Source organism: Gymnoscopelus microlampas, assembly GCF_963454915.1.
Source record: "Gymnoscopelus microlampas genome assembly, chromosome: 22".
In the NCBI taxonomy this organism is placed as follows: domain Eukaryota; kingdom Metazoa; phylum Chordata; class Actinopteri; order Myctophiformes; family Myctophidae; genus Gymnoscopelus; species Gymnoscopelus microlampas.
In genome coordinates, this window is record NC_139959.1 from 39475580 (window position 1) to 39492392 (window position 16813).

The 16813-nt window shown below is 38.6% G+C and overlaps 1 protein-coding gene across 1 annotated transcript in view; it reads left to right on the plus strand.

The window, feature by feature from the left end:
* Positions 1–16813, plus strand: part of LOC311038628 (uncharacterized protein) — a gene marked incomplete at both ends in the record, with an annotated part of 234156 nt that overhangs the window by 118115 nt on the left and 99228 nt on the right. The window contains 6 exons of the mRNA XM_084048200.1: positions 10457–10523; positions 11045–11103; positions 12100–12173; positions 12922–13089; positions 14277–14378; positions 14532–14634. Of these exons, the coding sequence (XP_083904326.1) occupies positions 10457–10523; positions 11045–11103; positions 12100–12173; positions 12922–13089; positions 14277–14378; positions 14532–14634 (573 nt within the window). The remainder of the gene's footprint in view (positions 1–10456; positions 10524–11044; positions 11104–12099; positions 12174–12921; positions 13090–14276; positions 14379–14531; positions 14635–16813) is intronic.

Genomic DNA, 16813 nt, shown 5'->3' on the forward strand with positions numbered 1-16813 from the left:
AAAAAGAAAAAAAAAAATTCCTATCACTCAAATATGTAGTAACTCTGAGGACCCCCTAAGGGGTCCTGGACCCCCTGTTGAAAACCAATGCTATAGGGAAAGCGGCTTTATGTGACTTTTTGGGGTATGATCTATGACTTAACTAGAAGATTATATTAGAACACTGTTATACAATGTTTGTAGCTACATACCAGTATCAAATAATAATAGTCTACTGTTTAAAAAAGAAAACATATGTTTGTTTTTAGCTTCAATGGTCATGATGTCACTCATATCATGTATTCATCATTTCCTGTTTCCTGATGTATTTCATTGACTGTAACGTTGACAGGTTTAATAAAGACCTAAAGATGAGTCAGTGTGTGGAGAGAGAGGAGGAGGGATCTGACAGACCAGAGTCTACAACATCCAGCTGTGTGTCTATGAAGAGTGACCGGTCTAAAGAAAAACCTCCTGAACCTGGACCTTCACACACACAGTATGTGAATCAGATATATTATACACCCTGGTATACACCCCCCCCCCCAGCATGTGTTTTGAATCACACTGAATGAGCTTGTAGATTACATGTTGGTTTCCACGTGTCATCATCATTTTAATGATGAAAATGAATTATATAAATATGAAGTAATGTAATTTATACACAAATAACTTGACTCTTGTCTTTGTCTGTTTGTCAGGACAAAAAGACCAGCAAAACCAACCACTGATGATGAAGACTGGATATGTAAACGCTGTACCTACATGAACGCTGCTGAGGATTTAAGATGCAGACGCTCATACTGCAATATGACAAAGATCATATCCACAAGGTAACGTTGTCTCTCTGTCTGTTTTCTTTCTTTCTTTCTTTTTTCTTGGTGAGAGGAGGAGGAGGAGCATGATAGGAGGAGGATGATAGGAGGAGGAGGAGCATGATAGGAGGAGGATGATAGGAGGAGGAGGAGCATGATAGGAGGATGAGGATGATAGGAGGAGGAGGATGATAGGAGGAGGAGGATGATAGGAGGAGGAGGAAGAGGAGGAAGAAGAAGAGGATGAGGATGATGATGATGATGATGGTTTTATGTCTTTATAAAAGATGTTTAAAGCTGATCAGAGATCTGTACACTAAACCTTTGACCTTTAAAATGTTGATTGATTGGATTGAATTTGTCAATATTTATATGTTTACACAACAATTACTACTATTATTACCTGTAGTGGAAAAAGTACTCAGATTTGTTTGTTTTACTAAAGTAGCAATACCACAAGTATTTATTCAAAATGTTACTTGTGTAAAAGTGCAAAAGTATTGATATCAAAATATACTGAGATTACAATTGAAACTAATTATTAGTTGTAGATCTGCTATTTTCTGCAAACGTTTGTCCCGAATACGGATAATGGAGTTTAAGTGGTTAATGTGTGTGTGTGTGTGTGTGTGTGTGTGTGTGTGTGTGTGTGTGTGTGTGTGTGTGTGTGTGTGTGTGTGTGTGTGTGTGTGTGTGTGTGTGTGTGTGTGTGGTGGAAAAAGTACTCAAATGTTTTACTTAAGTAAAAGTATCAATACTGCATTATAGAAATACTAAAAAAGTAAAAGTACAAAAGTATTGGCATCAAAATGTAATTAAAGTATCAAAAGTAAAAGTACTAAAATATTTGAAAGTAGCAGATCTACAAGCTCACAACGCGTCGCATTGTGACGCGTTGTGAGCTTGTAGATCTGCTATTTTCAAATAGCCTAGGTATAAAATAGGGCTAAAGTGATTAAAGTTTCATAATATAATAATTTATATATGAAAAGTAACTAGTAACTAAAGTTCTCAAATAATTGTAGTGGAGTAAAAGTACAATATTTGTCTCTGAGATGTAGTGGAGTAGAAGTGAAAGTATTGGAAATTGGAAATACTCAAGTAAAGTACAAATATCTCAAAATGTTACTTAAATACAGTACTTAAGTAAATGTTACTTTCCACCACTGGTGTGTGTATAATCATTTTTAGTTTTATTTATTTTTAATTATCTGTGTGTGGGAGGAGGGGAGGTCTAGTTTACAGTATGAAGAAAAAAAACTGTCATGTTTCCACCTGTATAGATATATCATTTAATATGATCTCATATCATAATACTAATGTGTTCCTCATTGTTTCTCCCTCCTCTTTCTATGTCTCTTTGTTCTTTCTATCATTGTCATTCTCTCAGCTGCACAGCCCTACCTCTCTCTGGAGCAGACATGATGAAGTCTTGGCATAAAGACTTCACACAGAGCTACCGTGACGACTATGTCCGCTGTCTGTGAGTGTTCATCACACAGAAAGCAGAACCAATACAATGTGTTCTCACCATCTTCTAGACCCCAGACCAGCTGAACTATTATCACTTATTACGGGGCCAGAGCTCTGCTCTGGACACGTATTGTTATTCACATTATTCTGTCACTTCTTCTTCTGCCACTTTTCGCAGTTCTGGCTGAACCGCGCTGTCGGTTTTTACGAAACTCGGCCATATGGTAGATGGTCATGAAAAACGATAAAAAAATAATTCTCACAATCTTTCGTCCAAAGGTGGCGCTATAGCACTCAATTGAAAATGCCAACTTTGACCAGGTACAATTCATGCCCTGTTTGACCTACAGCCATGACACTTCGATACACATATGCGTCTCCTCATGCTGAACAACTTTCACACTCTGACTTTTGACCTCTGACCTTTAGATCTCCCACCATTTTGAATTATATGAAAAACAGTCATTGGCTCCTAACTTCTGCATTTTTTCACTTATGGAAAATCCGTTGGAAATTTTTGTAGAAAGTGGTCCAAAGTTCAAGTACGAAACGTTTCGTGCAGATTGCTCAAAAATCCCAGGAGGAGATAGATTTTAACTATTACAGTTTTATGAAAATTATTCATCTGTGCCTAAAACATACATGCAGACTCACATTTCTTTGAAACTTTGCAGAAATGTACAGGGTCATTCCAAATATCACTGAAACCAATCTTACTCCAATTGGCCAAAAGGGGGCGCTATAGCAATTTTTTGAAAAGGCAGACTTTAAACAGGCATAAGTCATGCCTCGTTTGGCCGAAAGTCGTGAAACTTGCTTACACGTGTGCCTTGACTCATGAGGAACACACGTATCGATTTGACCATTAAGCTCCGCCCTTAGATTTTCCGCAATTTTGAGCAGTTTGAAAAATACTTGTTTTTGCCAGTTCTGGCTTAACCGTGCATACGCTTTTTACGAAACTCGGCCATATGGTAGATGCTCATGAAAAACTACCAAGAAATAATTCTCACACTCATTCGTCAAAGGGTGGCGCTATAGCACTCAATTGAAAGTGCCAACTTTGAACAGGTACAACTCATGCCCTGTTTGACCTACAACCATGAAACTTCGATACACACATGCGTCTCTTCATGCCCGACAACTTTCGTGGTCTGACTTTTGACCTCTGACCTTTAGATCGCCCACCATTTTGAATTATATGAAAAACAGTCATTGGCTCCTAACTTCTGCATTTTTTCACTTATGGAAAATCCGTTGGAAATTTTTGTAGGCAGTGGTCCAAAGTTCATGTGTAAAATGTTTCGTGCAGATTGCTCAAAAATCCCAGGAGGAGATAGATTTTAACTATTACAGTTTTATGAAAATTATTCATCTGTGCCTAAAACATACATGCAGACTCACATTTCTTTGAAACTTTGCAGAAATGTACAGGGTCATTCCAAATATCACTGAAACCAATCTCACTCCAATTGGCCAAAAGGGGGCGCTATAGCAATTTTTTGAAAAGGCAGACTTTAAACAGGCATAAGTCATGCCTCGTTTGGCCGAAAGTCGTGAAACTTGCTTACACATGTGCCTTGACTCATGAGGAACACATCTATCTCTTTGACCAGTAAGCTCCGCCCTTAGATTGTCCGCAATTTTGAGCAGTTTGAAAAACACTTAAACCCAGGATTTTTCAGCTATTTGCGTGAAACTGTATCATCTGTGTGATCTCCTTTTTCACAGTTACTTGTCTGTTGGGCCAATGGCGTCTCCCTTAAATGAATGCCTCACAATCTCAAGGTCGCCAGTTCAAGCCTCACTTGATGCAGACATAATTTAAGTTGAATTGCAAACAACATGACTGTATCAATGAATACATGTGCAAATGGTAAAGATAACCTGAAATGCTTATTTGAGAGTACGTTTTTTCAACGTATGACATACTTCATTCTGAAAATAGCTGATCTATAATCTCACAACTTTTCATGGTTTGTGAGCTTGTAGATCGGCTACTTTCACTAGTTTTGGTTCTGAGGAGATGTACAATTTCTTCATTGGTAAATGGTTTGTGAACGAGTGATCTTAGTGTTAGTGAAACAGGGGCTTAGTTCATGAAAGAAGGCAAGAGTTTATGATCTTCAACAGACAATATCAGCCTGGACAAAGCTATAGCACTATAGGTAGTGTTGCAGCCTATTAGTCTGAAGGTTGAGAGTTCGAATCCTGTTAATGGCAGTAGGTTGAGATGTCCAATCAAACCATTATGTTTCCATCTCTCTCTCTCATCAATCTATTGTTTCCATGTCACTCTCTCTCTCTCTTCAATCTATTCCATTTCCATGTCTCTCTCTCTCTCTCTATTCACTGGCCCCGTATTATCGCTGCTTGCAGCTATATTACGAATTGTTTTTCGCTCCCTCTCAATTCAAGGCTAATCTTAGTTCTGGCTTAACTGTGCTGTCGCTTTTTACGAAACTCGGCCATATGGTAGATGGTTATGAAAAACGATCAAGAAATAATTCTCACAATCTTTCGTCAAAAGGTGGCGCTATAGCACTCAATTGAAAATGCCAACTTTGAACAGGTACAACTCATGCCCTGTTTGACCTACAGCCATGAAACTTGGATACACATATGCGTCTCCTCATGCTGAACAACTTTCACCCTCTGACTTTTGACCTCTGACCTTTAGATCTCCCACCATTTTGAATTATATGAAAAACAGTCATTGTCTCCTAACTTCTGCATTTTTTCACTTATGGAAAATCCGTTGGAAATTTTTGTAGGCAGTGGTCCAAAGTTCAAGTGTTAATAATTTCGTGCAGATTGCTCAAAAATCCCAGGAGGAGATAGATTTTAACTATTACAGTTTTATGAAAATTATTCATCTGTGCCTAAAACATACATGCAGACTCACATTTCTTTGAAACTTTGCAGAAATGTACAGGGTCATTCCAAATATCACTGAAACCAATCTTACTCCAATTGGCCTAAAGGGGGCGCTATAGCAATTTTTTGAAAAGGCAGACTTTACACAGGCATAAGTCATGCCTCGTTTGGCCGAAAGTCGTGAAACTTGCTTACACATGTGCCTTGACTCATGAGGACCACACGTATGGATTTGACCAGTAAGCTCCGCCCTTAGATTTTCCGCAATTTTGAGCAGTTTGAAAAATACTTGTTTTTGCCAGTTCTGGCTTAACCGTGCATACGCTTTTTACGAAACTCGGCCATATGGTAGATGCTCATGAAAAACTACCAAGAAATAATTCTCACACTCATTCGTCAAAGGGTGGCGCTATAACACTCAATTGAAAGTGCCAACTTTGAACAGGTACAACTCATGCCCTGTTTGACCTACAACCATGAAACTTCGATACACACATGCGTCTCTTCATGCCCGACAACTTTCGTGGTCTGACTTTTGACCTCTGACCTTTAGATCGCCCACCATTTTGAATTATATGAAAAACAGCCATTGGCTCATAACTTCTGCATTTTTTCACTTATGGAAAATTCGCCGCTTTTGTTTTGTCGGCAAAGGTCCTAAGTTCATGTGTAAAATGTTTTGTGCAGATTACTCAAAAATCCCAGGAGGAAATAGATTTTAACTATTGCAGTTTTATGAAAATTATTCATCTGCCCCTAACACATACATGCAAGACTCACATTTCTTTGAAACGTTGCAGTAATGTAGAGAGTCATTACAAATATCACTGAAACCAATCTCACTCCAATTGGCCAAAGGGGGCGCTATAGCAATTTTTTGAAAATGCAAACTTTAAACAGGCAAAAGTCATGCCTCGTTTGGCCGAAAGTCGTGAAACTTGCTTACACTTGTGCCTTGACTCATGAGGAACACATCTATCGCTTTGACCAGTAAGCTCCGCCCATAGATTGTCCGCAATTTTGAGCAGTTTGAAAAACACTTAAACCCAGGATTTTTCAGCTATTTGCGTGAAACTGTATCATCTGTGTGATCTCCTTTTTCACAGTTACTTGTCTGTTGGGCCAATGGCGTCTCCCTTAAATGAATGCCTCACAATCTCAAGGTCGCCAGTTCAAGCCTCACTTGATGCAGACTTAATTTAAGTTGAATTGCAAACAACATGACTGTATCAATGAATACATGTGCAAATGGTAAAGATAACCTGAAATGCTTATTTGAGAGTACGTTTTTTCAACGTATGACATACTTCATTCTGAAAATAGCTGATCTACAATCTCACAACTTTTCATGGTTTGTGAGCTTGTAGATCGGCTACTTTCACTAGTTTTGGTTCTGAGGAGATGTACAATTTCTTCATTGGTAAATGGTTTGTGAACGAGTGATCTTAGTGTTAGTGAAACAGGGGCTTGGTTCATGAAAGAAGGCAAGAGTTTATGATCTTCAACAGACAATATCAGCCTGGACAAAGCTATAGCACTATAGGTAGTGTTGCAGCCTATTAGTCTGAAGGTTGAGAGTTCGAATCCTGTTAATGGCAGTAGGTTGAGATGTCCAATCAAACCATTATGTTTCCATCTCTCTCTCTCATCAATCTATTGTTTCCATGTCACTCTCTCTCTCTTCAATCTATTCCGTTTCCATGTCTCTCTCTATTCACTGGCCCCGTATTATCGCTGCTTGCAGCTATATTTATGAGTTGAATCTGATGTCTGACTTTGTCTCTTTCATTCTCTGTGTGTTGATGAGCAGTGTAGTGGATATGTCAACAGGAGACCCAGCTGAGGACATAAAGGACCTGGTGACTGATGCTCAGAACATAGAGAGGAACATATATGAGTCAGCTAACAGCTATGTAAGAACCTAATATTCTCTCCATGACATTTATTTACATGTTCTAATGAATACATGAACTACAATGTAGTGTGTAAGATTTAATTGTTCATCATTCAGTGACGTAAAAAAACTAAACAATAAACAGAAATGTGTCTAAAATAGGGATGCCAGGTAACCACATGAACCCTAGCATTCTGAGGTGAACATTTGACGAAAATAGCTGATCTACAAGCTTACAATGAATCACAATGCAACCCACTGTGAGTTTTTAGATCAGCTATTTTAGGCAAACAAATTTGGTTTTGAGAGAATAAAGCATCGGGCCTAGTTCAGAGCCCTGGGGGACCCCGCTCAACTATGTATAAAGGGTTAATTATCGTTGTCGGGCAGAAACCTTGTATCTCCACATCCCCTCCCCCCATAACTTAATGCCCCATTTCATTATAGAAGAGTGTCACTCAAAAGTAGTGAAAATAGCAGATCTACAAGCTCACAATGCCTCATGATGCGACACGTTGTGGACTTGTAGTTTAACTTTATTAATAATATAATACTTAAATTGAACAGGGTTCTATAGATCTCTGTAGATCTAAACACTATTGTGAGCTTGTAGATCTGCTATTTTCACAGCATGTTTTCCCCAGAATAGGGAAGCTAGGGTTCATGAGGTTAACAGTGTTCTACCTACATTAAACTGTTCTCTTATACCCAGTGGTGGAAAAAGTACTCAAATGTTTTACTTAAGTAAAAGTATCAATACTGCAATATAGAAATATTCTGTTACAAGTAAAAGTACGGAATTCAGAATTGACTCGAGTAAAAGTATAAAAGTTTGGTATCAAAATGTATTTAAAGTACCAAAAGTAAAAGTACTCATTATACAGATTGTCCCATTGCAATATTTGCCTCTGAGATGTAGTGGAGTAGAAGTAATAGTAAAAGTACTGAAAATTGGAAATACTCCAGTAAAGTAAAAGAATAATTTTTCAAATTTTTCAAATAATTGTAGTGGAGTAAAAGTACAATATTTGCCTCTGAGATGTAGTGGAGTAAAAGTAAAAGTATTGGAAATTGGAAATACTCCAGTAAGTAAAAGTACTTACTATAATATTCCAAATCTAACCCTCAATAATGAAATCAAGTCATTTTAACCCATTGAGACCGGGAACGCATCTGTGTCATTTTTTGATTTCTTTGGCTATTCAAAAATAGCAGATATACAAGCTCATAGCGCGGCACCGAGTGAGCTTGTAGATCTGCTATTTTTGAATAGCCAAATACATCTAAAGTGACACAGATGCGTTCCCGGTCTTAATGGGTTAAGGCAGAAACTGGTGGTAGGTGGAGATTAATATTGTGGGTGTGATCATTTTGGTGGGGGGGCCTTTTTAACAGAGCAGATATAATGTCCTGTTTTCTGGTGCATTTTAACAGGGAGTTTGATACTTTAACAGGCTTTACTAACATGGGAACATTATGGGTAAATGTTTTAATTTCATCCATCAACAAGCTAATCAGAGACATTGATTTGATGACTGAAGCAATTAAAGAGCCATCTTTAATAATAACCACTCATTAATATATCTTTATGATTGCATGAACTTAACTAGAATGTATCACTTAGAAATCAAATGGAGTATAATGTGTATACTGTATGTGGGAATGACTGGAGTGTATTCACAGTCATAATAAATATAGTGACAGTAGGAGTCAGTGTAACAGCCTGTGTAGAGATGGTGACTCTTACTCTCCTATTGGTCATATGGTTCACCTTGACTGATGTTTGCACCATATGTTTCCTATTCAATATTCACATTGATTTCAATAAAAGTCTGATAGATAGCTATAAGGCCATAACAGACTGCACAAATTATTCTAAACGGTCAAATCCCTTTAATCACTCACTTTTATAATAGAACTCTCACTCGCTCTCTTGTTAGCTGGCAGAACAGATCTACAAGCTAACAACGTGTCACGTTTTTTGCTTGAAGATCTGTTCTTTTTGCACACGCATGCATCCAAAGGTCTCTCCCCTTTTTAACTGCCTGCTCTTGGCAGCGCAGCATGACACAGAGGAGTTCTAAATAATTAGACGTTTGTCAAATTTAGTAAATAAAAACAAAGTAAAAAATTTGACCGGACAGAGAATATTCCAGGGTACACCCGGTAGCTAACATGTTGGATATGTAGAGCATAGAACATTAGTTAATCTTAAGATCTATGTTGTTGATCCTCCTGTCGGCGACATCTGGGAATATCACTGTAATGATCAATGGAATGACATGAGCGTAAATGCGCGCAGGGTTTTTTAAAACCCTTCACGGCCTGTCACCCTCTTATCTCTCTGATACAATCGAGCCCTATATCCCAGCCAGGGCTTTAAGGTCTGCGGACAAGCTGTTGCTGGTCTCTCATACGACTAATTTGAGGAGCAGGGGTGACCGTGCTTTTGCGGCTGCGGGCCCCAGGCTCTGGAATATGTTGCCCCTCCCCATTAGATCTGCCCAGTCGACTGGGGCTTTTTAAACCTTACTAAAAACTCACTTCTTCTCTCTTGCTTTTAGTCGTATTTAGCCCTCCTGTTCTGTCTTAACTCTGCATTGTTTCGTTTTTTCTTTGTTGTCCTGTGTCAATACATATTATTTGTTGATGCTTCTTTATGTCTGAATTACCTTGTTTTAACTAGGGTTGTCCGATATTGGCTTTTTTACCGATAACCGATATACCGATATTGTCCAACTCTTAATTACCGATACCGATATCAACCGATACCGATATATGCGGGGATTATTGTGATTAGGGTAAGCTCAAATTTCATATCACACACACCATATACAGTAAGAACTCCTGTAACTTATTTATAAAGCAAAAAAAAAAAAAAAAAAAAAAAAAAAATTTTTTTTTTTTCAAAAACCGATACCGATATTTTCCCGATATCAATTTTTATGCTAATATCGGCCGATAATATCGGGAGGCCGATAAAATCGGACATCCCTAGTTTTAACCATGTTCAGCACTTTGTTCGGCTTTGGGCTGTTGTAAATGTGCTATACAAATACAGTTTGATTTGATTTGATTCATAGAGACGCACACGCACACACACACACACACCTAACATTTATTCTTTTCACTACAGTTAACGGGTGGGCCTACTTCAGATACAATCATTTAATTCACTTTATCGCTCAAATCCCAGCAGAAGTGGATGTCTCAGTGGTGCATGAGTTAACACAGTTTTACACTTGGGGTGATTTGACGGCGTGATACATATGATGTGTGGTGTGAGTGCATGTGAAGAGGGTCATTTATGTGTGTCTCACGCTCATTGTGTGAGAGTTGTCAGCTCTGGTTAAGGAACAGTGTGTTAACACTTGATGTAGCTTCACTCTGTCATTGTCTGTTGATGTGTGAAATACAGGATGAATACAGGAAACTGATGAGAGAGAAGAGGTCTGAGCTGAGGGAGAAGAGTCAGATGAAGATGGGTAAGCTTCTAGCCACGCACGCCTGGTTCTCTCTTTTTCTCTCTCTCTCTCTCTCTCGCGCTCTCTCTCTCTCTCTCTCTCTCTCTCCTCTCTCTCTCTCTCCCCCCCCCCCCCCCCCCCCCACATTAACCCTATTTATTAACTGGGTTCCCCCAGGGGTCTGTACTTGGTCCCCTCCTTGCCGATCTACAACCTCACAAGCCGACGCATTGTGAGCTTGTACATCTGCTATTTTTGCGGAATGTTCACATGTCTTCACAGAATGTTCATCTATTATGAGCTGTCCAGAATAGAGAGTCTAGGGTTGATGTGGTTAAACTAACATGTTCACACTGTGTCCATTTAACTCTTACTTCATACTGGAGGGGGAGGGGCCACCTCCAAGTATGATGTCCGAACAAAATGGCCGCTGTGTGAATGTGGTTCATTGAGTTTACAGTGATATTTATGTGTCATAATCAGACCTCATGTCTTCTATACTCATCATGTGTAATGAATGTTTGTTTGTTGTTCTTCTGTAGAGATGGAGATGAAGTCCATGAGTCACAGATCAACACCTCCTCTTCCTCCTGGTGATGAGGTAATCATAGTTTGGCATTTAGCATCTGATTTGATTTAGTTTTGACTTTTATTTTTCTCTTTATTTTTTTCAATTTCAGTTTATTTTTGATTCACACATACATACAATACAATGCAGTACATATGACGTTTACAGATGTTTATTTTTAGCAGGCAGACAGACAGACAGACAGACAGCACAACGTACACAGAGGGTCACATTATCTCCTCCAGTTCTCCTCCCCTCTGAACACTCTGACCAACCAGTAGGACCACAGTACACATGGAGATTAACTATGAATGATTATAATATAGTCATTGTTAATCTCCACAATGACTACAGTATAATGTGGGGGAAATTAAAACTACATGTTGTTAAAAAATAGGAAACATGTCAAGTATCCTCAGAGCTTCATCAACAATGTAACCCCTTTTACTTAAATTGAACGGGGTCCCTCAGGGGTCTATTCTTGGTCCATTCTTGGTTGCCTACCCTTTTCCCACTGCACCAAATCTCTTCACCGGAAAAAGCAGATCTACAAGTGTCACAATGCTTTGTAAGCTATTTCCGCAGAATGTTTGCTCCATAAAAGGTAAGCTAGGGTTCATGAGGTTAAGTAGTAAGCCTTGCCGAGCCCTGAGGCCCATAGGGCAGGAGCCTATCTCCTGTTTCCTTAGCGTGAGGCAGCTTGATATACAAGTACACCCCCTGGACATGACGCTAGTATGTCACAGGGACTTACCCCAATCCAACCCTTGATGCAGAGTGCCAAGCAGGGAGGCACTGGGTCCCATTATTAGAGTCTTTGGTATGACCCGACCGGGGATAGAACTCCGGCCTCCCAGTCCCAGGGCGGACACTCAAAGCACACATTAGGTATAAGAGAACATTAAACTGTTCTCTTATACCTAGTGAGGTCCTGATCTATACAGTCTTTTATTTTGAAATACAGGAAGTAAAAGTTAAGTTCTGTTTTTGTAGTTTGACTCTCATTGTCTGTTGATGTGTGAAATACAGGAGGCATACAGACACCTGATGGATGAGAAGAGGTCTGAGCTGATGGAGAAGAAGCTGATGAGTATGGATACTGGGTAAGGAATTTTAATACTTCTACTCCTTTACAGTGTGATTATTTGACAGCTTTAGTTACTAGTTACTTTGCCGACTTACATGCTTTCTTTGTTTACAAGAAAAAATAATGCATTAACCCCAATTACTGCGGGTTATGGTTACATAATGGTAATCATTAAAATGTGTTTCCAAGTGTACTTGAATGGTTGTTAATGTAATTGGTCCATGCAGTGTGTGGTAAGCACTGCATTACAGGGATCATTACATTACATCATTACATTACAGGTAAAAGTGCAATATATCAGCTACCTACTTTTTTAAGTGCAAATATATCAGCTACTTACTTTTTAAGTGCAATATATCAGCTACTTACTTTCTGAAACAGATGAGACAAATAGCAAATCAAATGAGCAAGAGCTAAAACAAATAAGTGTATCGACTAAACAAGATCCAATAAAAGTAGACTGGACTCAGACAATGGAATACAGCTCAATGCCCCCCCACACGCACGCACGCACGCACGCACGCACGCACGCACACACACACACACACACACACACACACACACACACACACACACACACACACACACACACACACACACACACACACACACACACACACACACACACCAAACACACACACACACACACACACACACACACACACACACACACACACACACACACACACACTATATATATATACGTACATACTTATGGATATTTCATATTCAGAATCACTGAAGAAACTTTTGTTTGATTTCAGAGGACTATGGGTCTCTGACTCTGGCTATGGGTCTGGGTCAAGCAGAGGATCATCATACTCTGGGTCTGGGACAAGCAGATCATCCTCTGGCTATGGGTCTGGGTCAAGCAGATCATCCTCTGGCTATGAGTCTGGGTTGAATGAAGAACCTCGAGTTTCAGACCAAAAGTAAGATCACTGATCTCTTTGAACTTTAGCTGGAAAGACACAAAGAATGAATCCACATTGAAATTCATTAAAATTTGACATGATTCTAACTTCTACTGTGTTGCAGCTAGCTTATTATGGGCTGATTTACGCTGTGTTCATGATTTGAGGTATTTTGTTCAAAACGGACCAACCCTGCGAACTTTGCAAGCCAATCTTAGCCAATCAGGATGGAATATACTGTAAAAAAAACGGACAGATCCGTCTTGATCACATGACTATAGAGATAATGTGTACCAATTGGCGTGACAACATCTGTATAGGAGTACAATCAACAAATGGTTTTGAACAAATCGGCCTCCTGGTGGCACTATAACAGACCAATGAGAACGATTTGGGCCAAAGGTTCTTCTTTGGCCTCCAGTGTGTACTGTACACAGTACTGTAGTATTACTGTACACAGTACTGTATTATTACTGTACAGTAATACTGTGTAGGTCTACTCTGTGAACCTAAAGGGATGGGAGGGGTACAGCAAGTGCCAGAAAGTAACTAAGTACATTTACTCAAGCACTAAGTACAATTGTGAGGTGCTTTTACTTTACTTGATTATTTCAATTTTTCAATACTTTTATACTTCTACTCCATTACATCTCAGAGACAACAAGTACTTTGTACGTGTCTGTAATTAATGTACTGAATACTTGACTGTAATTATTGTACTTTTCATTCCAATTACTTGACAGCTTAAATTACCATGTACTTTGCAGATTGACATTCTTCCTTAGGCTATTCAAAAATAGCTGATCTACAAGCTCACAATGTGTGATTCTAGCCAGTAATATTTTGAATAAAGGTGTATTTCTACATGGTTCTACATTGATACTTTTACTTAATAAATATATCTGAGTTCTTCCTCTGGAGGACGTAGACATTGTCACGAGTTATGAACCAATGATACACCTGTACAGTAGATAAGGCATACATACAGTATATTATCATTATCATTATCATTATTATTATTACTTTATTGTTGGTTGGTTGGGTGGGGAGGTATAGTTTACACTACGAAGGGCAAACTGTCTGTTTCCACATGTACAGTTAGAGATAATGTCATATAGAATATTATGTCATAACATGTGTATCTCATTGTTTCTCCCTCCTCTTTCTACGTCTTTTTGTTTTTTCTATCATTGTCTTTCTCTCAGCTGGGACTCCATCACAGCCCTACCTCTCTCTGCAGCAGACATGATGAAGTCTGGGCATAAAGACATCACACAGTGGGACCGTGACTACCATGTCCGCCTGCTGTGAGTGTTCATCACACAGAAAGCAGAACCAATACAATGTGTTCTCACCATCTTCTAGACCCCAGACCAGCTGAACTATTATCACTTATTATATGATGAGTTGAATCTAATGTCTGACTTTGTCTCTTTCATTCTCTGTGTGTTGGTGAGCAGTGTAAAGAACATGTCAACAGGAGACCCAGCTGAGGACATAAAGGACCTGGTGACTGATGCTCAGAACATAGAGAGGAACATATATGATTCAGTTAACAGCTATGTAAGAACCTAATATTCTCTCCATGACATGTATTTACATGTTCTAATGAATACATTAACTGCAATGTAGTGTGTAAGATTTAATTGTTCCTTTAATCATTCAGTGACATAAAAAAAACTAAACAATAAACAAAAATGTGTCTAAAATAGGGATGCCAGGTAACCACATGAACCCTAGCGTCCTTATTCTGAGGTGATTATTTGACAAAAATGGCTGATCTACAAGCTTACAATGCATCACAATGTGCAACCCACTTCGAGTTTTTAGATCAGCTATTTTAGGCAAACAAATTTGGTTTTGAGAGAATAAAGCATCGGGCCTAGTTCAGAGCCCTGGGGGACCCCGCTCAACTATGTATAAGGGGTTAATTATCGTTGTCGGGCAGAAACCTTGTATCTCCACATCCCCTCCCCCCATAACTTAATGCCCCATTTTATCATAGAAGAGTGTCACTCAAAAGTAGTGAAAATAGCAGATCTACCAGCTCACAATGCCTCATGATGCGACACGTTGTGGACTTGTAGTTTAACTTTATTAATAATATAATACTTAAATTGAACAGGGTTCTATAGATCTCTGTAGATCTAAACACTATTGTGAGCTTGTAGATCTGCTATTTTCACAGCATGTTTTCCCCACAATAGGGAAGCTAGGGTTCATGAGGTTAACAGTGTTCTACCTACATTAAACTGTTCTCTTATACCCAGTGGTGGAAAAAGTACTCAAATGTTTTACTTAAGTAAAAGTATCAATACTGCAATATAGAAATATTCTGTTACAAGTAAAAGTACGGAATTCAAAATTGACTCGAGTAAAAGTATAACAGTTTGGTATCAAAATGTATTTAAAGTACCAAAAGTAAAAGTACTCATTATACAGATTGTCCCATTGCAATATTTGCCTCTGAGATGTAGTGGAGTAGAAGTAATAGTAAAAGTACTGAAAATTGGAAATACTCCAGTAGAGTAAAAAAAATACCTAAATAATGTACAGTACAGTACTTGAGTACATGAACTTTACAGCACTGCAGAAAACACAACAAATCCTTTTCCAAGCTCCATACAGTTATATGGGACTTGTTGGCGTAATGTCGAGCGAATGTCCCCTCACACAAGTTATCAATATGTCAAAAATCTACAGTATGTCAAAAAGATCTACAAGCTCATAGCGCGGCACTCGGTGCCGCGCTATGGGCTTGTAAATCTGCTGTATCAAAATCTTTTGAAAATAGCAGATCTACAAGCTCACAATGTGTCGCATCACGACACATTGTGAGCTTATAGATCTGCTATTTTCAAATGGCCAAATGTAAATAGGGCTGAAGAGGTTAATGTATGTTTTGTAATAATAATCAAAATCTACAAAGTAACTAGTAACTAAAGTTTTCAAATAATTGTAGTGGAGTAAAAGTACAATATTTGCCTCTGAGATGTAGTGGAGTAAAAGTAAAAGTATTGTAAATTGGAAATACTCCAGTAAGTAAAAGTACTTACTATAATATTCCAAATCTAACCCTCAATAATGAAATCAAGTCATTTTAACCCATTGAGACCGGGAACGCATCTGTGTCATTTTTAGATTTCTTTGGCTATTCAAAAATAGCAGATATACAAGCTCATAGCGTGGCACCGAGTGAGCTTGTAGATCTGCTATTTTTGAATAGCCAAATACATCTAAAGTGACACAGATGCGTTCCCGGTCTTAATGGGTTAAGGCAGAAACTGGTGGTAGGTGGAGATTAATAGTGTGGGTGTGATCATGTTGGTCGGGGGTCTTTTTAACAGAGCAGATATAATGTCCTGTTTTCTGGTGCATTTTAACAGGGAGTTTGATACTTTAACAGGCTTTACTAACATGGGAACATTATGGGTAAATGTTTTAATTTCATCCATCAACAAGCTAATCAGAGACATTGATTTGATGACTGAAGCAATTAAAGAGCAATCTCTAATAATAACCATTCATTAATATATATCTTTATGATTGCATGAACTTAACTAGAATGTATCACTTAGGTATCACATGGAGTATAATGTGTATACTGTATGTGGGAATGACTGGAGTGTATTCACAGTCATAATAAATATAGTGACAGTAGGAGTCAGTGTAACAGCCTGTGTAGAGATGGTGACTCTTACTCTCCTATTCGTCATATGGTTCACCTTGACTGATGTTTTTC